Source organism: Gloeophyllum trabeum (assembly GCF_000344685.1).
Source record: "Gloeophyllum trabeum ATCC 11539 unplaced genomic scaffold GLOTRscaffold_00001, whole genome shotgun sequence".
In the NCBI taxonomy this organism is placed as follows: Eukaryota; Fungi; Basidiomycota; class Agaricomycetes; order Gloeophyllales; family Gloeophyllaceae; genus Gloeophyllum; species Gloeophyllum trabeum.
In genome coordinates this window covers 2286852-2299833 of record NW_006920410.1, presented here as the reverse complement: position 1 = coordinate 2299833, position 12982 = coordinate 2286852, and the positions used below count along the sequence as shown (strand labels likewise).

At 52.1% G+C, this 12982-nt stretch overlaps 7 protein-coding genes across 7 annotated transcripts; 3 read left to right on the top strand and 4 right to left on the bottom strand.

Moving 5' to 3' along the window:
- Positions 1–109: 109 nt before the first annotated feature.
- GLOTRDRAFT_113271 (acetyl-CoA synthetase-like protein) lies at positions 110–2268 on the top strand (the record flags this gene model as incomplete). The annotated part of the gene is made up of 6 exons (XM_007862860.1): positions 110–333; positions 386–808; positions 858–889; positions 942–1210; positions 1269–1609; positions 1666–2268. 6 exons carry the CDS (start codon positions 110–112, stop codon positions 1988–1990), a joined length of 1614 nt encoding a protein of 537 aa, XP_007861051.1. The 3' UTR covers positions 1991–2268.
- A 324-nt stretch (positions 2269–2592) lies between these two features.
- Positions 2593–3624, bottom strand: GLOTRDRAFT_31785 (uncharacterized protein; the record flags this gene model as incomplete). Its single annotated transcript, XM_007862084.1, has 1 exon — positions 2593–3624. A coding segment is annotated over one exon (1032 nt), but the record flags the coding sequence as incomplete, so codon positions are not given.
- A 529-nt stretch (positions 3625–4153) lies between these two features.
- Positions 4154–6620, top strand: GLOTRDRAFT_124457 (uncharacterized protein; the record flags this gene model as incomplete). Its single annotated transcript, XM_007862859.1, has 3 exons — positions 4154–4411; positions 4469–4702; positions 4755–6620. The coding sequence occupies 3 exons, from the start codon at positions 4154–4156 to the stop codon at positions 6618–6620; spliced, it is 2358 nt and encodes a 785-aa protein (XP_007861050.1).
- Positions 6621–7053: 433 nt separating this feature from the next.
- On the bottom strand, positions 7054–7845 carry GLOTRDRAFT_31341 (uncharacterized protein; the record flags this gene model as incomplete). Its single annotated transcript, XM_007862054.1, has 4 exons — positions 7054–7174; positions 7235–7505; positions 7566–7662; positions 7723–7845. Coding segments are annotated over 4 exons (612 nt in total), but the record flags the coding sequence as incomplete, so codon positions are not given.
- Positions 7846–8170: 325 nt separating this feature from the next.
- On the bottom strand, positions 8171–9933 carry GLOTRDRAFT_109100 (uncharacterized protein). Its single transcript, XM_007862858.1, has 8 exons — positions 9720–9933; positions 9634–9668; positions 9477–9581; positions 9366–9423; positions 9134–9311; positions 9002–9080; positions 8603–8948; positions 8171–8549 (listed from the first exon to the last, which is right to left on the bottom strand). The coding sequence occupies exons 1-8, from the start codon at positions 9870–9872 to the stop codon at positions 8268–8270; spliced, it is 1236 nt and encodes a 411-aa protein (XP_007861049.1). The 5' UTR covers positions 9873–9933; the 3' UTR covers positions 8171–8267.
- A 105-nt stretch (positions 9934–10038) lies between these two features.
- GLOTRDRAFT_68568 (uncharacterized protein) lies at positions 10039–11755 on the bottom strand. The gene is made up of 5 exons (XM_007862857.1): positions 11603–11755; positions 10919–11541; positions 10758–10867; positions 10650–10707; positions 10039–10599 (listed from the first exon to the last, which is right to left on the bottom strand). Exons 1-5 carry the CDS (start codon positions 11733–11735, stop codon positions 10237–10239), a joined length of 1287 nt encoding a protein of 428 aa, XP_007861048.1. The 5' UTR covers positions 11736–11755; the 3' UTR covers positions 10039–10236.
- Positions 11756–11939: 184 nt separating this feature from the next.
- GLOTRDRAFT_124454 (uncharacterized protein) lies at positions 11940–12918 on the top strand (the record flags this gene model as incomplete). The annotated part of the gene is made up of 6 exons (XM_007862856.1): positions 11940–12058; positions 12121–12184; positions 12251–12268; positions 12315–12354; positions 12415–12538; positions 12597–12918. The coding sequence occupies 6 exons, from the start codon at positions 11940–11942 to the stop codon at positions 12916–12918; spliced, it is 687 nt and encodes a 228-aa protein (XP_007861047.1).
- Positions 12919–12982: the final 64 nt, after the last annotated feature.

The following is a 12982-nucleotide window of genomic DNA, read 5'->3' as shown; positions in this document are numbered from 1 at the left end:
TCTGCGCCGGTGACTCATCTACATGCAGGTTAACTCGAACCTATATAAAGGTGAGTAATTGCAGTGGCTGCTGCTACCATATTCCCTCTAACACCTTCTCTTCCTCCTCATGCCGCACCATCGATCGCATCTTAGTATCCTCGAGGCTTCCGCGGCCCTGTACCCGTCCGCCCCCGTATTTAAGATTCCCGTACTCGATACCGTGGGTGCGGTGTCAACGTGGAGATCGGTCAGTTATCTCCAGTTTCGGCGAGATGTCGAAAGATTTGCACGCTACTGGAGTCGTATCCTACAAGCGGACGGAGTACCGCAAAAATCAGTTGTCGGCCTATGGTATGTCTATCACTGTGCTACCACTGGGCCAAAGACTCACAGGATATTTTAGGCTAGGTGGCATGACCTACGACGATGTCCTACATATCTACGGCCTCTCGCGCGCCGGCTATGTTCCACAGTTATTTAGTCTACGCCTTCCTAATCCGGACGTCGTCTTCGAACTCCTGCATAAAGCCAACGCAAAGGCGTTGATATACGACTCATCATTCGCATCTGCCATGCGGGACAGCCCCTTGCCGACACACGTCGCTACCGATGGTGCCCGAATCACGGATTGCTCCCAGCCATTATCTGTATTGTCGGAGCCGTCAAACGGCGACGATCTCGTCTTCATTTTCCATACCAGCGGATCGACGTCTGGAAGTCCAAAGCTGGTTCCCTGCAACTACACGTGGTTAAATACCATCATCGCGAAGGCACGTCAGGTTAGCCTGCCTGCAGATCCCCGGAAGCAAGACGTATCGACATGGATGTACGTGATATCCGATGCTTTTTCATTCAGGTACTGACCAACATCGCAGGGGAAGCATGTGCCACATCGGCCAGACGTTCAGTCAGTAGATGCTTATTGCACATTGCTCCATATCTGACCTACTTCCTTACAGTGCTCATTGGCTCTCTCCAACACGGATCATGCACAATCCAACCCAGTCAAATCGCCTTTTCCTCCGATGAACTTGTGGACATGGTCCTGCGGTGCAATCTGAATCGACTACATCAGTTCGCCACATTCCTTGGTATTCACTTGCGCAATTCCCGCCTCAATCCCAAGCTTGTCGCAATACTCCAAAGTATGGACCAAGTCTTGTATAGCGGTCTACCACTGCCTCGAGAGGAGGAGCAGTGGGCCATCAAGAGCGGCTTGCGACTGACGGTAAGCTTAATTTGTCGTTCCCTATAGATCAATTTACTCATATTCAACTGCCCCTTAGAACCTCTTTGGAAGCACCGAATGCGGAGCTATGCTCTTGTCTGTCGGAGGCACTGGCCCTTATGCCCAGGCCCTTCGACCACTGGAAGGCGTCTCCTATGGATTTTTGCCGATAGCGCCCAAGGCAAAGACCGAGTCCGGTCACCAGTCCGTCAATGCTGACTTACTGGAGCTCGTCATCCTCAGCAACTCTGGTGATTGCCCGGACCGCTCACTGAGACAATCGGATGGCCATTTCCACACCGGCGATCTGTTTCTTCAAGTTGCGCCGGGATGCTATGTATCAAGAGGGCGCAACGATGATTGGATCAAGAGTGAAAATAGTCTGCGGTGTGATACCAAGTGAGTTCCCTTCCATTACGAGCAGTACTGGTGGTTGACCGCGTAATCAATCGTAGGGCTATCGAGGACAATGTCCGCTCTATGTGTGGGGACCTTATTTCCGAGTGTATAGTAGTGGGCAATGGGCGGCCCTCTCCGGTGCTCTTCATTGAGCCTGCATCAGTCGACATGGACCACACAAAACTCAAGAACCAGATCCTGAGGAAGACCCGGCAATTTCATGCGCGGCGTTACCTCCACGAGCGTATCACGTCACCCAACTTCATCGTCGTCGTACCGCCCAAAACCCTGCCTCGTACTGCCACGAAGGGCAACATTCGACGGAGGGCTGTGGAGGAGCAATTCAAGGCGCAGCTGGACAGATTATATAGTACCGCCTGATTTGATTAATATTCTAATGCTCTGCCTTCGCTTGCGCCCACCTTGTAGCACTAGATCGCATCGAGGACATTCGGCTGTTGTTTTCTTTCCTAACATTACTCACACAACTGTATCACTAGCTATCAGCTGTCCACATCCGACACCCGCATCACCTCATAATTTATCTGTTTCAGTAGTGCACTTATACGTTATTACTATTATAATAGACCAGTAGAAACACATTTACACATACGCATAGAATATCCTTGACATAATAATATAATCACGGACTATCAATGAAATGGAAGAGACTCAGCTAACACTCAGTACCTACAACCCACTCACGGTACATACGCCCTTCATTATAGGTCCGAGTTTCCCGGGTGAACGAGGAATAACCGGGCGCGCGATGTTTGAAGAATTCGAAGGATCGTCTTCACCACGCAATCAAAGCTTCGTCTGATGGTTGGATTATTGTTCGTGCCACGTGCTGTCTCCCAGCTCGACGATATGCGAAAAGCGAGAGGCTACCCACGACTATGCATAGGATGGTCAAGACGCCCGTGAGCCGATCCAATACGCAGAGATTTGGTTGATGGTTGAAGATACGAGTCTGAGTAGTCTTATGCGCCAGGGCGTTCTGACGCTGGATCCGTCTCCTTTGAGATGGTGAAGATAAACTTGCTACTGAGCGGACTACCGACTGTCCTCGCAATAGCCATAATCTCTCCCTTATCAATTATCTGCCGTCTATACTTCTCTTCCTGATCCCGAGCATCAGCAAGAGAGATATCGGGAGGAAAGGGGGGAATAGGAACGAATGGCAGAGTGATATGATGCGTCAGGGGCAGTGTTGGGGTAGTCGTCCCAGAGCTCGGACCGAAAGTATCATTAGAAGGGTCTAGGAAAGGCGACTGAAGAGGGTGCAGGTGTTGTTTATACAAGGATACCCCCTGATTCTGTCCATAACTCTGCGTGGTCGAGACGGGCTGCAGCCCCCAGTTGCTGTAGGCAATGACCGGACCGTGTGACAAGCGGAGATGTTGCAGGGCCAACAAAACATAAGACAGCGGGCTTGCAGAAGGCCGAGTAGAGGATCGAGCGGATGTGCGCGCCTGCTCCGCACTGTATCGATCCAACCAGTAGAATGCGCTCAGTGAGTCGATTACGACCAGCCCGATCTCGGAGTCTTGCATATGCTTGGCGTGGTAGGCGGGCAGATGCAAGATACTCGCGGCCAACTGAAGCGAGGACGTTGGCTTAAAAATGTGGAGGTTATGGAGGCATGGATCGGCGACCTCTTCCGCACTCCTGACGGTGGTATCGCTCAAAGGTGGTGCCGTGGATGCTTGTCCCGTAAGCGTACGTGCGATGCGTGACACCATGAGTTGACGAAGCCGCAGGATATCGAAAGTGTCATCCGCGTCAAAGAGAATAGCAGCTTTTCCCCAGCCCCCTAGTTCCACGCCTGAATGGAGGATGGGAATAAGACATGTAATGAGCAAATGGTAGAGCAAGTGGCTTTTCCCTGAACCAGCCGATCCTTGTATCTCAATGGCATCTCCACGATTCAGGGATGAAAGCGTAGACGCATGGTGTCGTACAGACGAGAAGAAGTGAGCATCAAGGGCAGGAATCTGTATACATCCGGGAGGACATGCTGAACCCTCCAGAAGATTAACATCTGGAAGAACAGCAAAATATATATCCGACTCACTCTCCGACCGAACCGTAGTCAGCAGCTGTAGAAAGGCTGGATAGGACTCTCTCAACGCACAGCGAGAGTGAGAAGACGCACGTTCTGTAATGGTTCGGACTTGATCTCAGCGAGAAGCGCATCGGCAGTAGTAGGCTTGAATTCCATCACATACAGTACTTCGATTCTAATTCAGCGCGAAATGAAGACTGCTGATCTTCCCGGCGAGCGGCACCCTACACCGCATGCGACAAGCAGAACGAACGCAACAGATACCTACTGTACAAACGCGTCGGTGGCGCAAAGACGAAACGGAAGCGAAAGGACATCTGCGGACCACGTGGCAACGTGCACTGGCTGGCGGCAGCGATGCTCCTTAACGACAGCTTGACCAGCGTTGCCCTTTTCTTTCACCTGCACCTGGTCAGGCTGGCTTTCTCTCTTATTTCGCCCTTTACTTCGTTCTACACGTCCTTATCTTGTTAGTTATGGCCGCCGTCGCTTCACAACCTCCTCGTCCGGGCGCGAGGCGTTCACCTGCAGGCACCCCGGGACCTACCCATACGCCTTCGTCTTCGATATCCAAAGGGGCAACCGCGCGTTCTGCCGTCTCCCCTCGCGTAAATAGCTCGCTTGCTCCGGGTCGGAGAGCATCACTGAAGGCTGCCACCCCCCCTCGTCTCAATGGCGAGACGAAGGAGTCCCTTGCGGACTGCTTACGACGCGAGACAGACGAGAAGGAGCAGGTATGGGCTTGGTAGCTCGGTCGCGCATAGTGTTACAAGGCTCACGACGTTTCCCAGCTTTTGGTGCAATTACAAAATAAGGAGCAGATCATCACGAGTCTGACGACCGAGAATGACAATCTCTCTTCCGCTCTTAACGCGGCCGAATCCAGGCTCACCGAGCTCTACGCCGATCAAGGGCGCATGGAGGAAGAGATGGCTGCCAGGATTGACATTATCGAGAAATTGCGAAGTCAAGTCCGGGACCTGGAAAAGGAGAAGAGAGACTTGCTGCGTAGGTACAATGAGCAGGTACTTTGTTCTATCGCGTTACCGAGTTATAGTGAGACTTATAATAATACAGACCTCGACATTCGAAGCCGAGAGACAGGCCTTCTATGATAACGAGCAACATCTAAAGTCTCGTATTGCGTCCCTGACGCAGGTACGCAAACAGGAGGTGCCGACTACTAGTGCGTCCGAGCCCGAGCTCGAAGCACAGGAAGAGGAAGAGGAAGCCTCTAATGCCACAAAGGAGGCACCCCAGCCCGAGCAGCAGCAGGATATGAACGATCCGGAGACCGAGCCAGCTGAGATGACTGCCTTGAAGCTGGAGCTGTCGACTTTATCCACTTCATATTCCTCCCTGCAGAGTACCCTCGTACTCTTGCAATCCCAGCTGGTCGATCTCAAGCGGGTGAATCGGGAATTGCAAGAGGAGAACGAGAGTTATAATATCTTGCTGACGGAAAAGACTCTGAACGGGCAATTCGATCTGTTGAAGCAAGTAGCCGCGGCATCCGCCAGTACTTCGAGTGACGACGAAGACGACGAACTGCCGGACAGCAGCGAGGTCGACCAAGGCAGTCTGCGTAGCTCTGCCCGAAGCCGTCTTGACAAAGTCGAGGAAATCGCGGAGGAGGAAACTCTGGAAGCTGAACTCGAAAGGAGTCTTGTGCCCGATGAATCCGAAGCTGCGGCCCAAAGCGCGAGGAAGCGCGGCCACCGCAGAGGCGCTTCGACGTCTTCGAAATCCCACTCGCCCGGTCCGCGCGGCGAATCACTTGCGGATCTTCCCATTACTGGGCCTGGTCTCGATCTCGCCGCCGAGCTCGGACGTGCGGAGAACAAAGACATCCTCGAAGGAAACGCGATCGACGACCGGGACCGCTCCGTTGTCAACGGTAAGCCGAGCAAGCGGTCGAAGAAAAGCAGCACCGAGGCTTCCCGCAAGGCCTCGACATCGGGCGATGCGGCGGAAACGATACCAACCGACTTGGACACGCTGCGCAACGAAGTCAAGTCCTTGAAGGACGCCAACAAAGCCTTGTCGCTGTACGCTTCCAAGATCATCGACAGGATTATCGCGCAAGAAGGTTTCGAGCACGTCCTGGCTGTTGATTATGAAAAGCTACCTCCTACCCCAAATCCCAAGTCGCCCGGCTTTACTACCTTCAATAGCCCCCCGCCGCCATCTAAGCCGCGTCCGCAATCTGCTATATTCGGTTTCGGTACCTCTTCCACGGCGGACAAATCGACTTCTCCTACATCACCCACGCCTACCGCGACCAATCCTCCGAATCAACCACTTAACAGGCCCGTCACAAGAAATAGGCGTTCCCTTTCTTTCGACTGGCGCAGCTTCTCGATGTTTGGAAGTGATAAGAAACAAGATGTACCCACGCTTCGTCCTCTGACCCTTAAACCGGGGTCGAGTGCAGTCACCGGCGCCAGGAAGCTGGATACCCAGGAAGACGAGGAAGATAGACGCGAAAGGGAGAGAATGATCGCGACGATGAAGCTCATGGGCATCGAGAAGCCCTCAGTGACACCCCCACCCCTCATACAAAAGAGCATTTCTGCTCCGGCCCCGCAGCCTGGAGTCACTTCTCCGACCCCCTCGCATAATAGTTCCAGCAGCGCTTCCCGATTTTCGTTCTTCCGCTCACGCTCTGCGACCACCTCTGATACATCCTCCCTCAACTCTTCCAGCGTCCAACTCGGTCAACCACCATTGACTCAAGAGGCTCTGGAACAAGCTGAGGCGGAGAATAAGCTGGCCGCGTTGGATGCCCACGAGCGTGCGCTCAGTGCGGAAATTGCGAAAGGCGCTTCGGGAGGTTACACCGAGATCACTCGGACCAGAAGAAGCCGCAGAAGCCATGGCGATAGTGGGAGCACTGTCTGGAGTGCCGGAATGAGCAAGAACGGGGAAGACGGCGACGAATAAGCACGAAGAGATACCACGACCATACCTGGATGTTATCATTATGGAAGGAAGGACATGACAGCTCCGACATTCACGACAATTTGCATCAGTTTCACGCTCATGGATGACAATTCTCGCTTTTTGGCAATGAGGATTTTATGACACTTTCCACTTGTCTTGTTACGTGTGTATACCCTAGGTAAATATGGTACTTCGCTGTAATTTTATGTGGTGGAGGCGCACACCCACCACACACAGCTGACTTCTGAAGTGAACTCGATACGGAAGCCGGCCAGTTATTATTGCCGTCATTGCCTGTAGCAGAGAAGGGGCCACGACAGAGAGGTACCTATACGCTTGAAGTTGGTAAAGCGGGAGTAGAGCAGTGTTGGTCAGATTATGCCCTGCCGGCGAGTAGTCCATCCTCGGTAAGTACTTGAACTTTGGCAGAACGTCAGACAGAGTCTTGGCGTTTCACAAGCGTATTCTGAGCGTGCTTGCGTATGGTCTCGAAAGGGTTCGAAACGTAATCTGGATTCGACAATATCAGGGGATGTCGAATCTGTTCGACTTGACTGCAAATCATTGGCAGCATGAGTTCTCTGTGATACGCGACAAAAAGACATCTAACGCACAGTGCTCGTTTCCGCTGGGTCTTGCTGAGCGGTGCCGCTTTACCCTCCCCGATCTGTCCGGGTTTAGGCTTAACTCGGCTGGGCGGATTAGAAGCAGATATGTCCTCCGATATCTCTTGCACGGAATTTTGCACCGCGACGGGGATTGCTTCCTCTACTGAGGTTATAGCGGTGCGCAGATCATCGAGGCCTCCTGCGATCTTTTCGCGAGATTTGCGCTTCAGTCGTCTGGCATGCGATTTGGAGTAAGGCCCATTGCCACTTTCTAAGCCTGAGGGATAGTATTTCGTTGTATCGGCATCTCATTGTGGCTTATAAAGAAACAACTTACGCTGTAGAAAGAGTTCTTTCTTCAGCTGGAGTTTCGCCTTTTTAGTCAGACTGGGCTGCCTATCTTCAGGTTTCGTGGCATGTATGATATCGTTTGCCTGAACGAGGTATACATCTATAAGCTTCACATAAATATGCCTCGTAAACAGAGTACAGACCGACATTTCTGCGTGTTCCCCGATGTCGACATGTTGGACGGCGTTGTCTTGTACTGCGAACTTGCGTGCCGAGAGTTTAGCAGATGGTTCGTGAGCGTTGACAAGTCGTCGACGCTCTTTAGGCTAGTCCCTCACATGGCGGTAAGCTGCCCGACTCCCGACGGAATCCTAAGAACTTTCGTACCATTTTCCTGACCGCTATCCCTTGAGCTTGAATACGGAGACTCGCTTTGGTTTCACACGCCTTCGAATACTAGATTGTGTAAAAGATATAGCCAGCAACAGTTCAGACCGAGTCTGATCGTCGACCTTGGCACTTTCAGCGGGAAAGCGGTTATGAGGATGGAGGATGAGGTGCTGATCGGAAAGGGTTCCCACGTCAATTATCGACTGGCACGTCCGGAGTACAACTGATTCCTGCTGCAACAATTATGGAAGTTTAATGGTCTATTGATGTGTGAATAGTACATGATAAAGCAACAATATCCCAAGAATAGAGTACCATAATACAAGTGTAGACGAAGAGGTCTCCTGTCAATGAAGCCCTATGATCCAACGCTAGATTCGGGCCTCAATAGTAAGCTTTCATCTGGAGTTACCACCTCGCCCGGATGTGACTCTGCCTCGTCGACGAAGCCGATCATTACGAAGCTAACAATCACGAGTAATGCACCAATAATGACTTGTCCCTTGGTGGGTTTGTTCAGGAAGAAATCTCCTATCACTGCGAGCGGGATTGTGAGACTGAGCCCGACTGTCACCACGAGTGGCGTAGTCTTCAGCATAGCCAGGACATAGATGTAATCGCTTGACCATGTTATCGCCATCTGAAAGCATACGCATGAGAGAATTAACAAAAGAGTGTAAACGGGGGACTTGCATTGGTCAGCAGCGCAGCGACAGCCTTTTGGGTGCTCGGCAGCTCGAATGGCTCTATGCCCGTAATGTTCAGAATGACACCCAAAGGCCAGCAGGAGATAATGTTAAACAGCCCGACAAAACCGAAGAATTGTTGCATATCTATCCGAGACTCGGATCCAATCCGAACCTTCAGTAATATCACATAGAGCGCGTAGAAGATGGCGGACAGAAGGGCGAGAGCATCTCCAAAAATAGGTTTGGATACGTTCACTACGGTGCTGATGAAAGTAGTGTCCATGCGCTCCGATCCAGGTGCGGAGGTTTGAGCAGAGTCGGACACGGCTACAAGGACGACTCCGATGAAACTAGACTTCCCTTTCAATACCAGGTAAGGCTGCAGATAAACCCAGGATCCTACCTCGTCAAAACGGCAACTAATTTCCACACAGTAAGGGTTTCCACCCGACAGACACGCCCAATGGCTAATGTGAAGAACCCTAGCGTCCCATGTCAAACGCCGCGAGGATTACCAAACGAATAAGGAACTTACCACTCGTGCTCGACAAAATAGTAGCGCTCGCTACGCTGGTTAGATTCAACGATGCATTGACCGTCCAGTTCGCCAGAAACCAGATGAAACAAAAGGCGAATGCAAGCTGAGCTGTCTCATAAGTCGTTAGGGGCGCTGACCCCTTGGGTGCCGCGATTTCTAAGGGGATGACGCGGTCCTTGAGCAGTTATTGCACCAGTACCTCACAAGTTCAGTGTAAGGACTCGCTTACCTCCACATCCAGCACCTCCAGATGATCCTCATCGGTCGGGATTGCAACATACTGAGCACTATTGTCGCGGTGAATGACATTACACCAGCAACGCGTAGCAGAGGTAGGCACCTGTGCTCCAGCAAGCCTTTCCGCCGTCTACGCCTGTTGAGGAGCAGCCGCACGGAGAACGGAATCAGATAGAGAGTAAATGCACTCGTGTTGAGGTAGGTCACTCTACACAGAGGTCATACAGCTGAATCAGCTCGTATTGTGTGCCTACACCCACAAGAAGGGCTTCTCGTATCCGTCGACATAGAGATCCTATGGCATATAAGTCACTTTCAACGGTCTGAGGACGGGGCAAAGGCTTACCTGCGTAACGAAGTTCGACGATGTCCACAGGCACACCACCACTAACAACAGGCAGATACCGATGGCGTAGTCTTTCTTGGCCAAGGTCGAGGCACTCTTGCCATTCGGCTCACTGGTTCCAGCAAACCCCTGGGCCGGCAATGGTTCCTCCATAAGTCGTGGCCTTGTGGAAGTTGCCTCCCTTCATCGCCCTTAGGCAGCCTGACACTGAGAATCAGAACCCACGACGTCGACCGTATCCGTGTCAATGGCGTTATCAAGCACTAGCATCCTTGACACGCGCGGTACTCCGATACGGCGATAACAGACGGAGTCATCCGTAGTTAATTAAAAGATACGTATGCATATTGCTCGGATATCCAATGGTAATACAATGGTGTATGTGAAGGCTTGAAGCTATCTCCAGATGCAGCAACTCCAAGCAAGTGAGAAACGAAACTAAGACGATAAATATTGCAAGAAAGCGTGCGTGAATATCTTGTCAGAAAGCACGGAAAGAGCGTGAGGGAGGGAAGGTCTAACGAACAGGGCGGTACTTCACTTTCTCGAAGATCCTGTAAAGGCTGATAACAAGGTTAATGCAGTACATTATGAGACCAACGCCGACCAAGCAGATAAGGGCAAGCTGGCCATCGCAGATTCTGTCACCAACACCCCCTTCATTTCTGCCTAGATCGGGCACAGGACTCTGAGGTCGGGGAATGGTGTTGTACCATGATACACTCCCCCACGACGCGCAAGGAATGATGGAGGTGAAGAAATTATCGAAACAAAGGGCAAGTGCCGCGGACCATGCACAGATGAAGACGACTTCCAGAAGCGTGTGCGCTAGCTTCGATGAAGTGTGCCAGAGACCTAATGGGCGACTGAAATATTCCGCCTACAGGACTCTTAGCAAATGCTGACCGTAGGGGTTTTAATACGACTTACGTAGATGGCGACGAGAACATGCACTAGAGTCAGTGGTGCGAAGATCACCACGAGCGTTCTAAATCCGAACTCAACGGTGATCCCATGTACACAACAATGTAGACGCACGGAGATGCGCCTACGGCGCCCATGATATTATTGCGTTTTTCTAGTATACGGATGCGTATCGCTACGGCAAGTGCGGCAGTAGTGAACGTGATATTGATGAACCGGAAAAGCTAAACGGCTTGTGCGTCAAACCTAAAGTACTATTTGACAATTGGACCTACCAGAGGAGCATATGCATTGGTAAGTAGGAATTTTCGTATTTTTCTCTTGCGTCGCTGCCACGCTGAACCATTTACTTGAGTACCATCGTGGTCGTCGCTGTAGTCCTGTCCATGCCCATTTCCAGTCCGGTAAAAACTCGGACCGAGCGACCCATCCGGTATTTGCGGGGTCATCCAGGGAGTATTCCAACCGGGTGTCTGATTCTGCGCAAGGGTAAAAGGAGCGGTAGGAGGGGGTAGTGAAATCTGAAGCTCTGGCTTGGGCGACGGTGCTTTAGGAGTCGCAAAGTCCTTTTCCCGAGGTGAACGAGAGTTGCCATCCTGGGATCGCCTGCTACCAGGCGACAACCATGACATTGAGCGGTCTTTCAACTTGAGGCCCCTCTTCTCTGTCTTAGGAGAGTAGGTTTCGGCCTCCTCTTGTACTCTGTCATGGTCATGGACACGAGCGCGGGCAAAAGACCACCAGCGAGATGGTCCGGCGATTGAGGGGTCGGCAGAGGAGGAATGAGAGGACGCGAGATCTGACGGTCGTGATTCGGATGTCCAGCCTTGAGCACCACTGCCGGGTACAGAAAGAGATATCTCTTCGTGCGGAGACGGCGGTTCGTCTCTAGCCCATGCTGTAGAATAATAGTAAATACGTGAAGCGCCTCGAGAACACCTCGCAAATTGAGTACGTACGGGGCACTGTCACGACAGTCTTGATAGTAGATGACGGGGTGAGACCTCTATGACTTCTGACGCTCTGGGACTTGGCAAGGCTCGAGACTGAGGCCGTAGCAGTGGACTGCCGTCCATCCACCGGCGTTGTCATCGACAGACACGAGCGCCAGCAGAAGACTGCGCCGTGAACGAAGCCAGCGGCTCGCAGGACATGCGGGCCAACATCCGATTATGTCCGCCCGATGACCCGTGCCGAGACCCTAACCTCGGCGCTGAACCGAGCGGTTCATGGCTTTGGTGTCGTCCCGCATAATTGGTACGCATACACCAAGCTCTCTAACACCGACTTGCAGCCATGGAAGAATCGATCCCGTCGCTCTCATCTGGCACGGTCGGGTCTCGCTTCGTATCTCAAGATGAAATCGAGACAACCCGGAAGAGGAGGGAGGAACAGTGGAAAGCTGCGTATGCACGGTACGCAAGTCGAAGAGTTCCACTGCTGCTGGTCTTCATTGCTGAATGTCGTCGTGAATAAGATTGGGTCAAGAGCCCCCACCACAGCCTACTGAAGACTCGTACGACGGGAGAAGCTTAGCAGAGGTGAGCCGCGGACTACTCATATCCCTGCGTGGACTGACCACTTTAGGCGCGACTTACGACCGGTAGAAACTTGCTGCAAACAAAGTATGTCGCTTGCCCACGTACCTTTTCCTCGACTAACGATGTATAGGCAGCAAAGCAGGAAGAATGGGAAGAGCGGAATCGTTTAGGTTCGTAATCTCCTGCCACCCGGGTCGCTGATTGAACCCAATGGCTTTACCTCTTTGCAGCAAATCAATTCCGGGCCCTCGAGGAAGACGAAGTACTGTTTTTAGATACCGTGCGAGAGAGGCAGGAAGAAGAGGAACGCGCTCGCCAGGAACAGGACAACGAAGAATTGAGATCCTTCAGACAGTGAGTGAAACTCCTGCCGACAGTCTCACAATTCTGACCAAATGGTAATACCTATTAGGGCCGTAGCTGCTCGCGAAGCCTTGGCTAACAAGTCGTCCCCTGTGCTGACCGATACAACTGGGACACCTCAGAGTTCAGGGAATGGCGCAAAGCCGTCCTCAGGTGTAACCACCGGTAGCAAACCGGCCAAGCCGGCCAACACGGCTTCTACTGGGAAGAGCGCGAAGAACTCTCTGAAAGGGGTGCTGGTCAAGAAGAAGCAGAAGAAAGTGGCGTCTTCTGCCGCGTCGACTGAGACTGCAAAGAGACCCAATACCGATCAAGCCAACGAATCTGAATCCCAACCAGCGTCGAAAAAACAGAAAGTTACAGAGTCCTGACTGACATCGGCATGTGTGGATGCTATGTTTCCTTCACTTTCACGCATGGCCTGTAGGACGATCA

Coding starts and splice junctions, on each gene's coding strand:
- GLOTRDRAFT_109100 (XM_007862858.1), bottom strand. CDS start 9,872: ATGGAGGAACCATTGCCGGCCCAGGGGTTTGCTGGAACCAGTGAGCCG. Junction 9,669..9,719: donor CGTCGAACTTCGTTACGCAG/GTAAGCCTTTGC, acceptor TATATGCCATAG/GATCTCTATGTCGACGGATA. Junction 9,081..9,133: donor TATTTTGTCGAGCACGAGTG/GTAAGTTCCTTA, acceptor ATGGGACGCTAG/GGTTCTTCACATTAGCCATT.
- GLOTRDRAFT_68568 (XM_007862857.1), bottom strand. CDS start 11,735: ATGACAACGCCGGTGGATGGACGGCAGTCCACTGCTACGGCCTCAGTC. Junction 11,542..11,602: donor GACTGTCGTGACAGTGCCCC/GTACGTACTCAA, acceptor ATTATTCTACAG/CATGGGCTAGAGACGAACCG. Junction 10,868..10,918: donor CCAATGCATATGCTCCTCTG/GTAGGTCCAATT, acceptor CAAGCCGTTTAG/CTTTTCCGGTTCATCAATAT.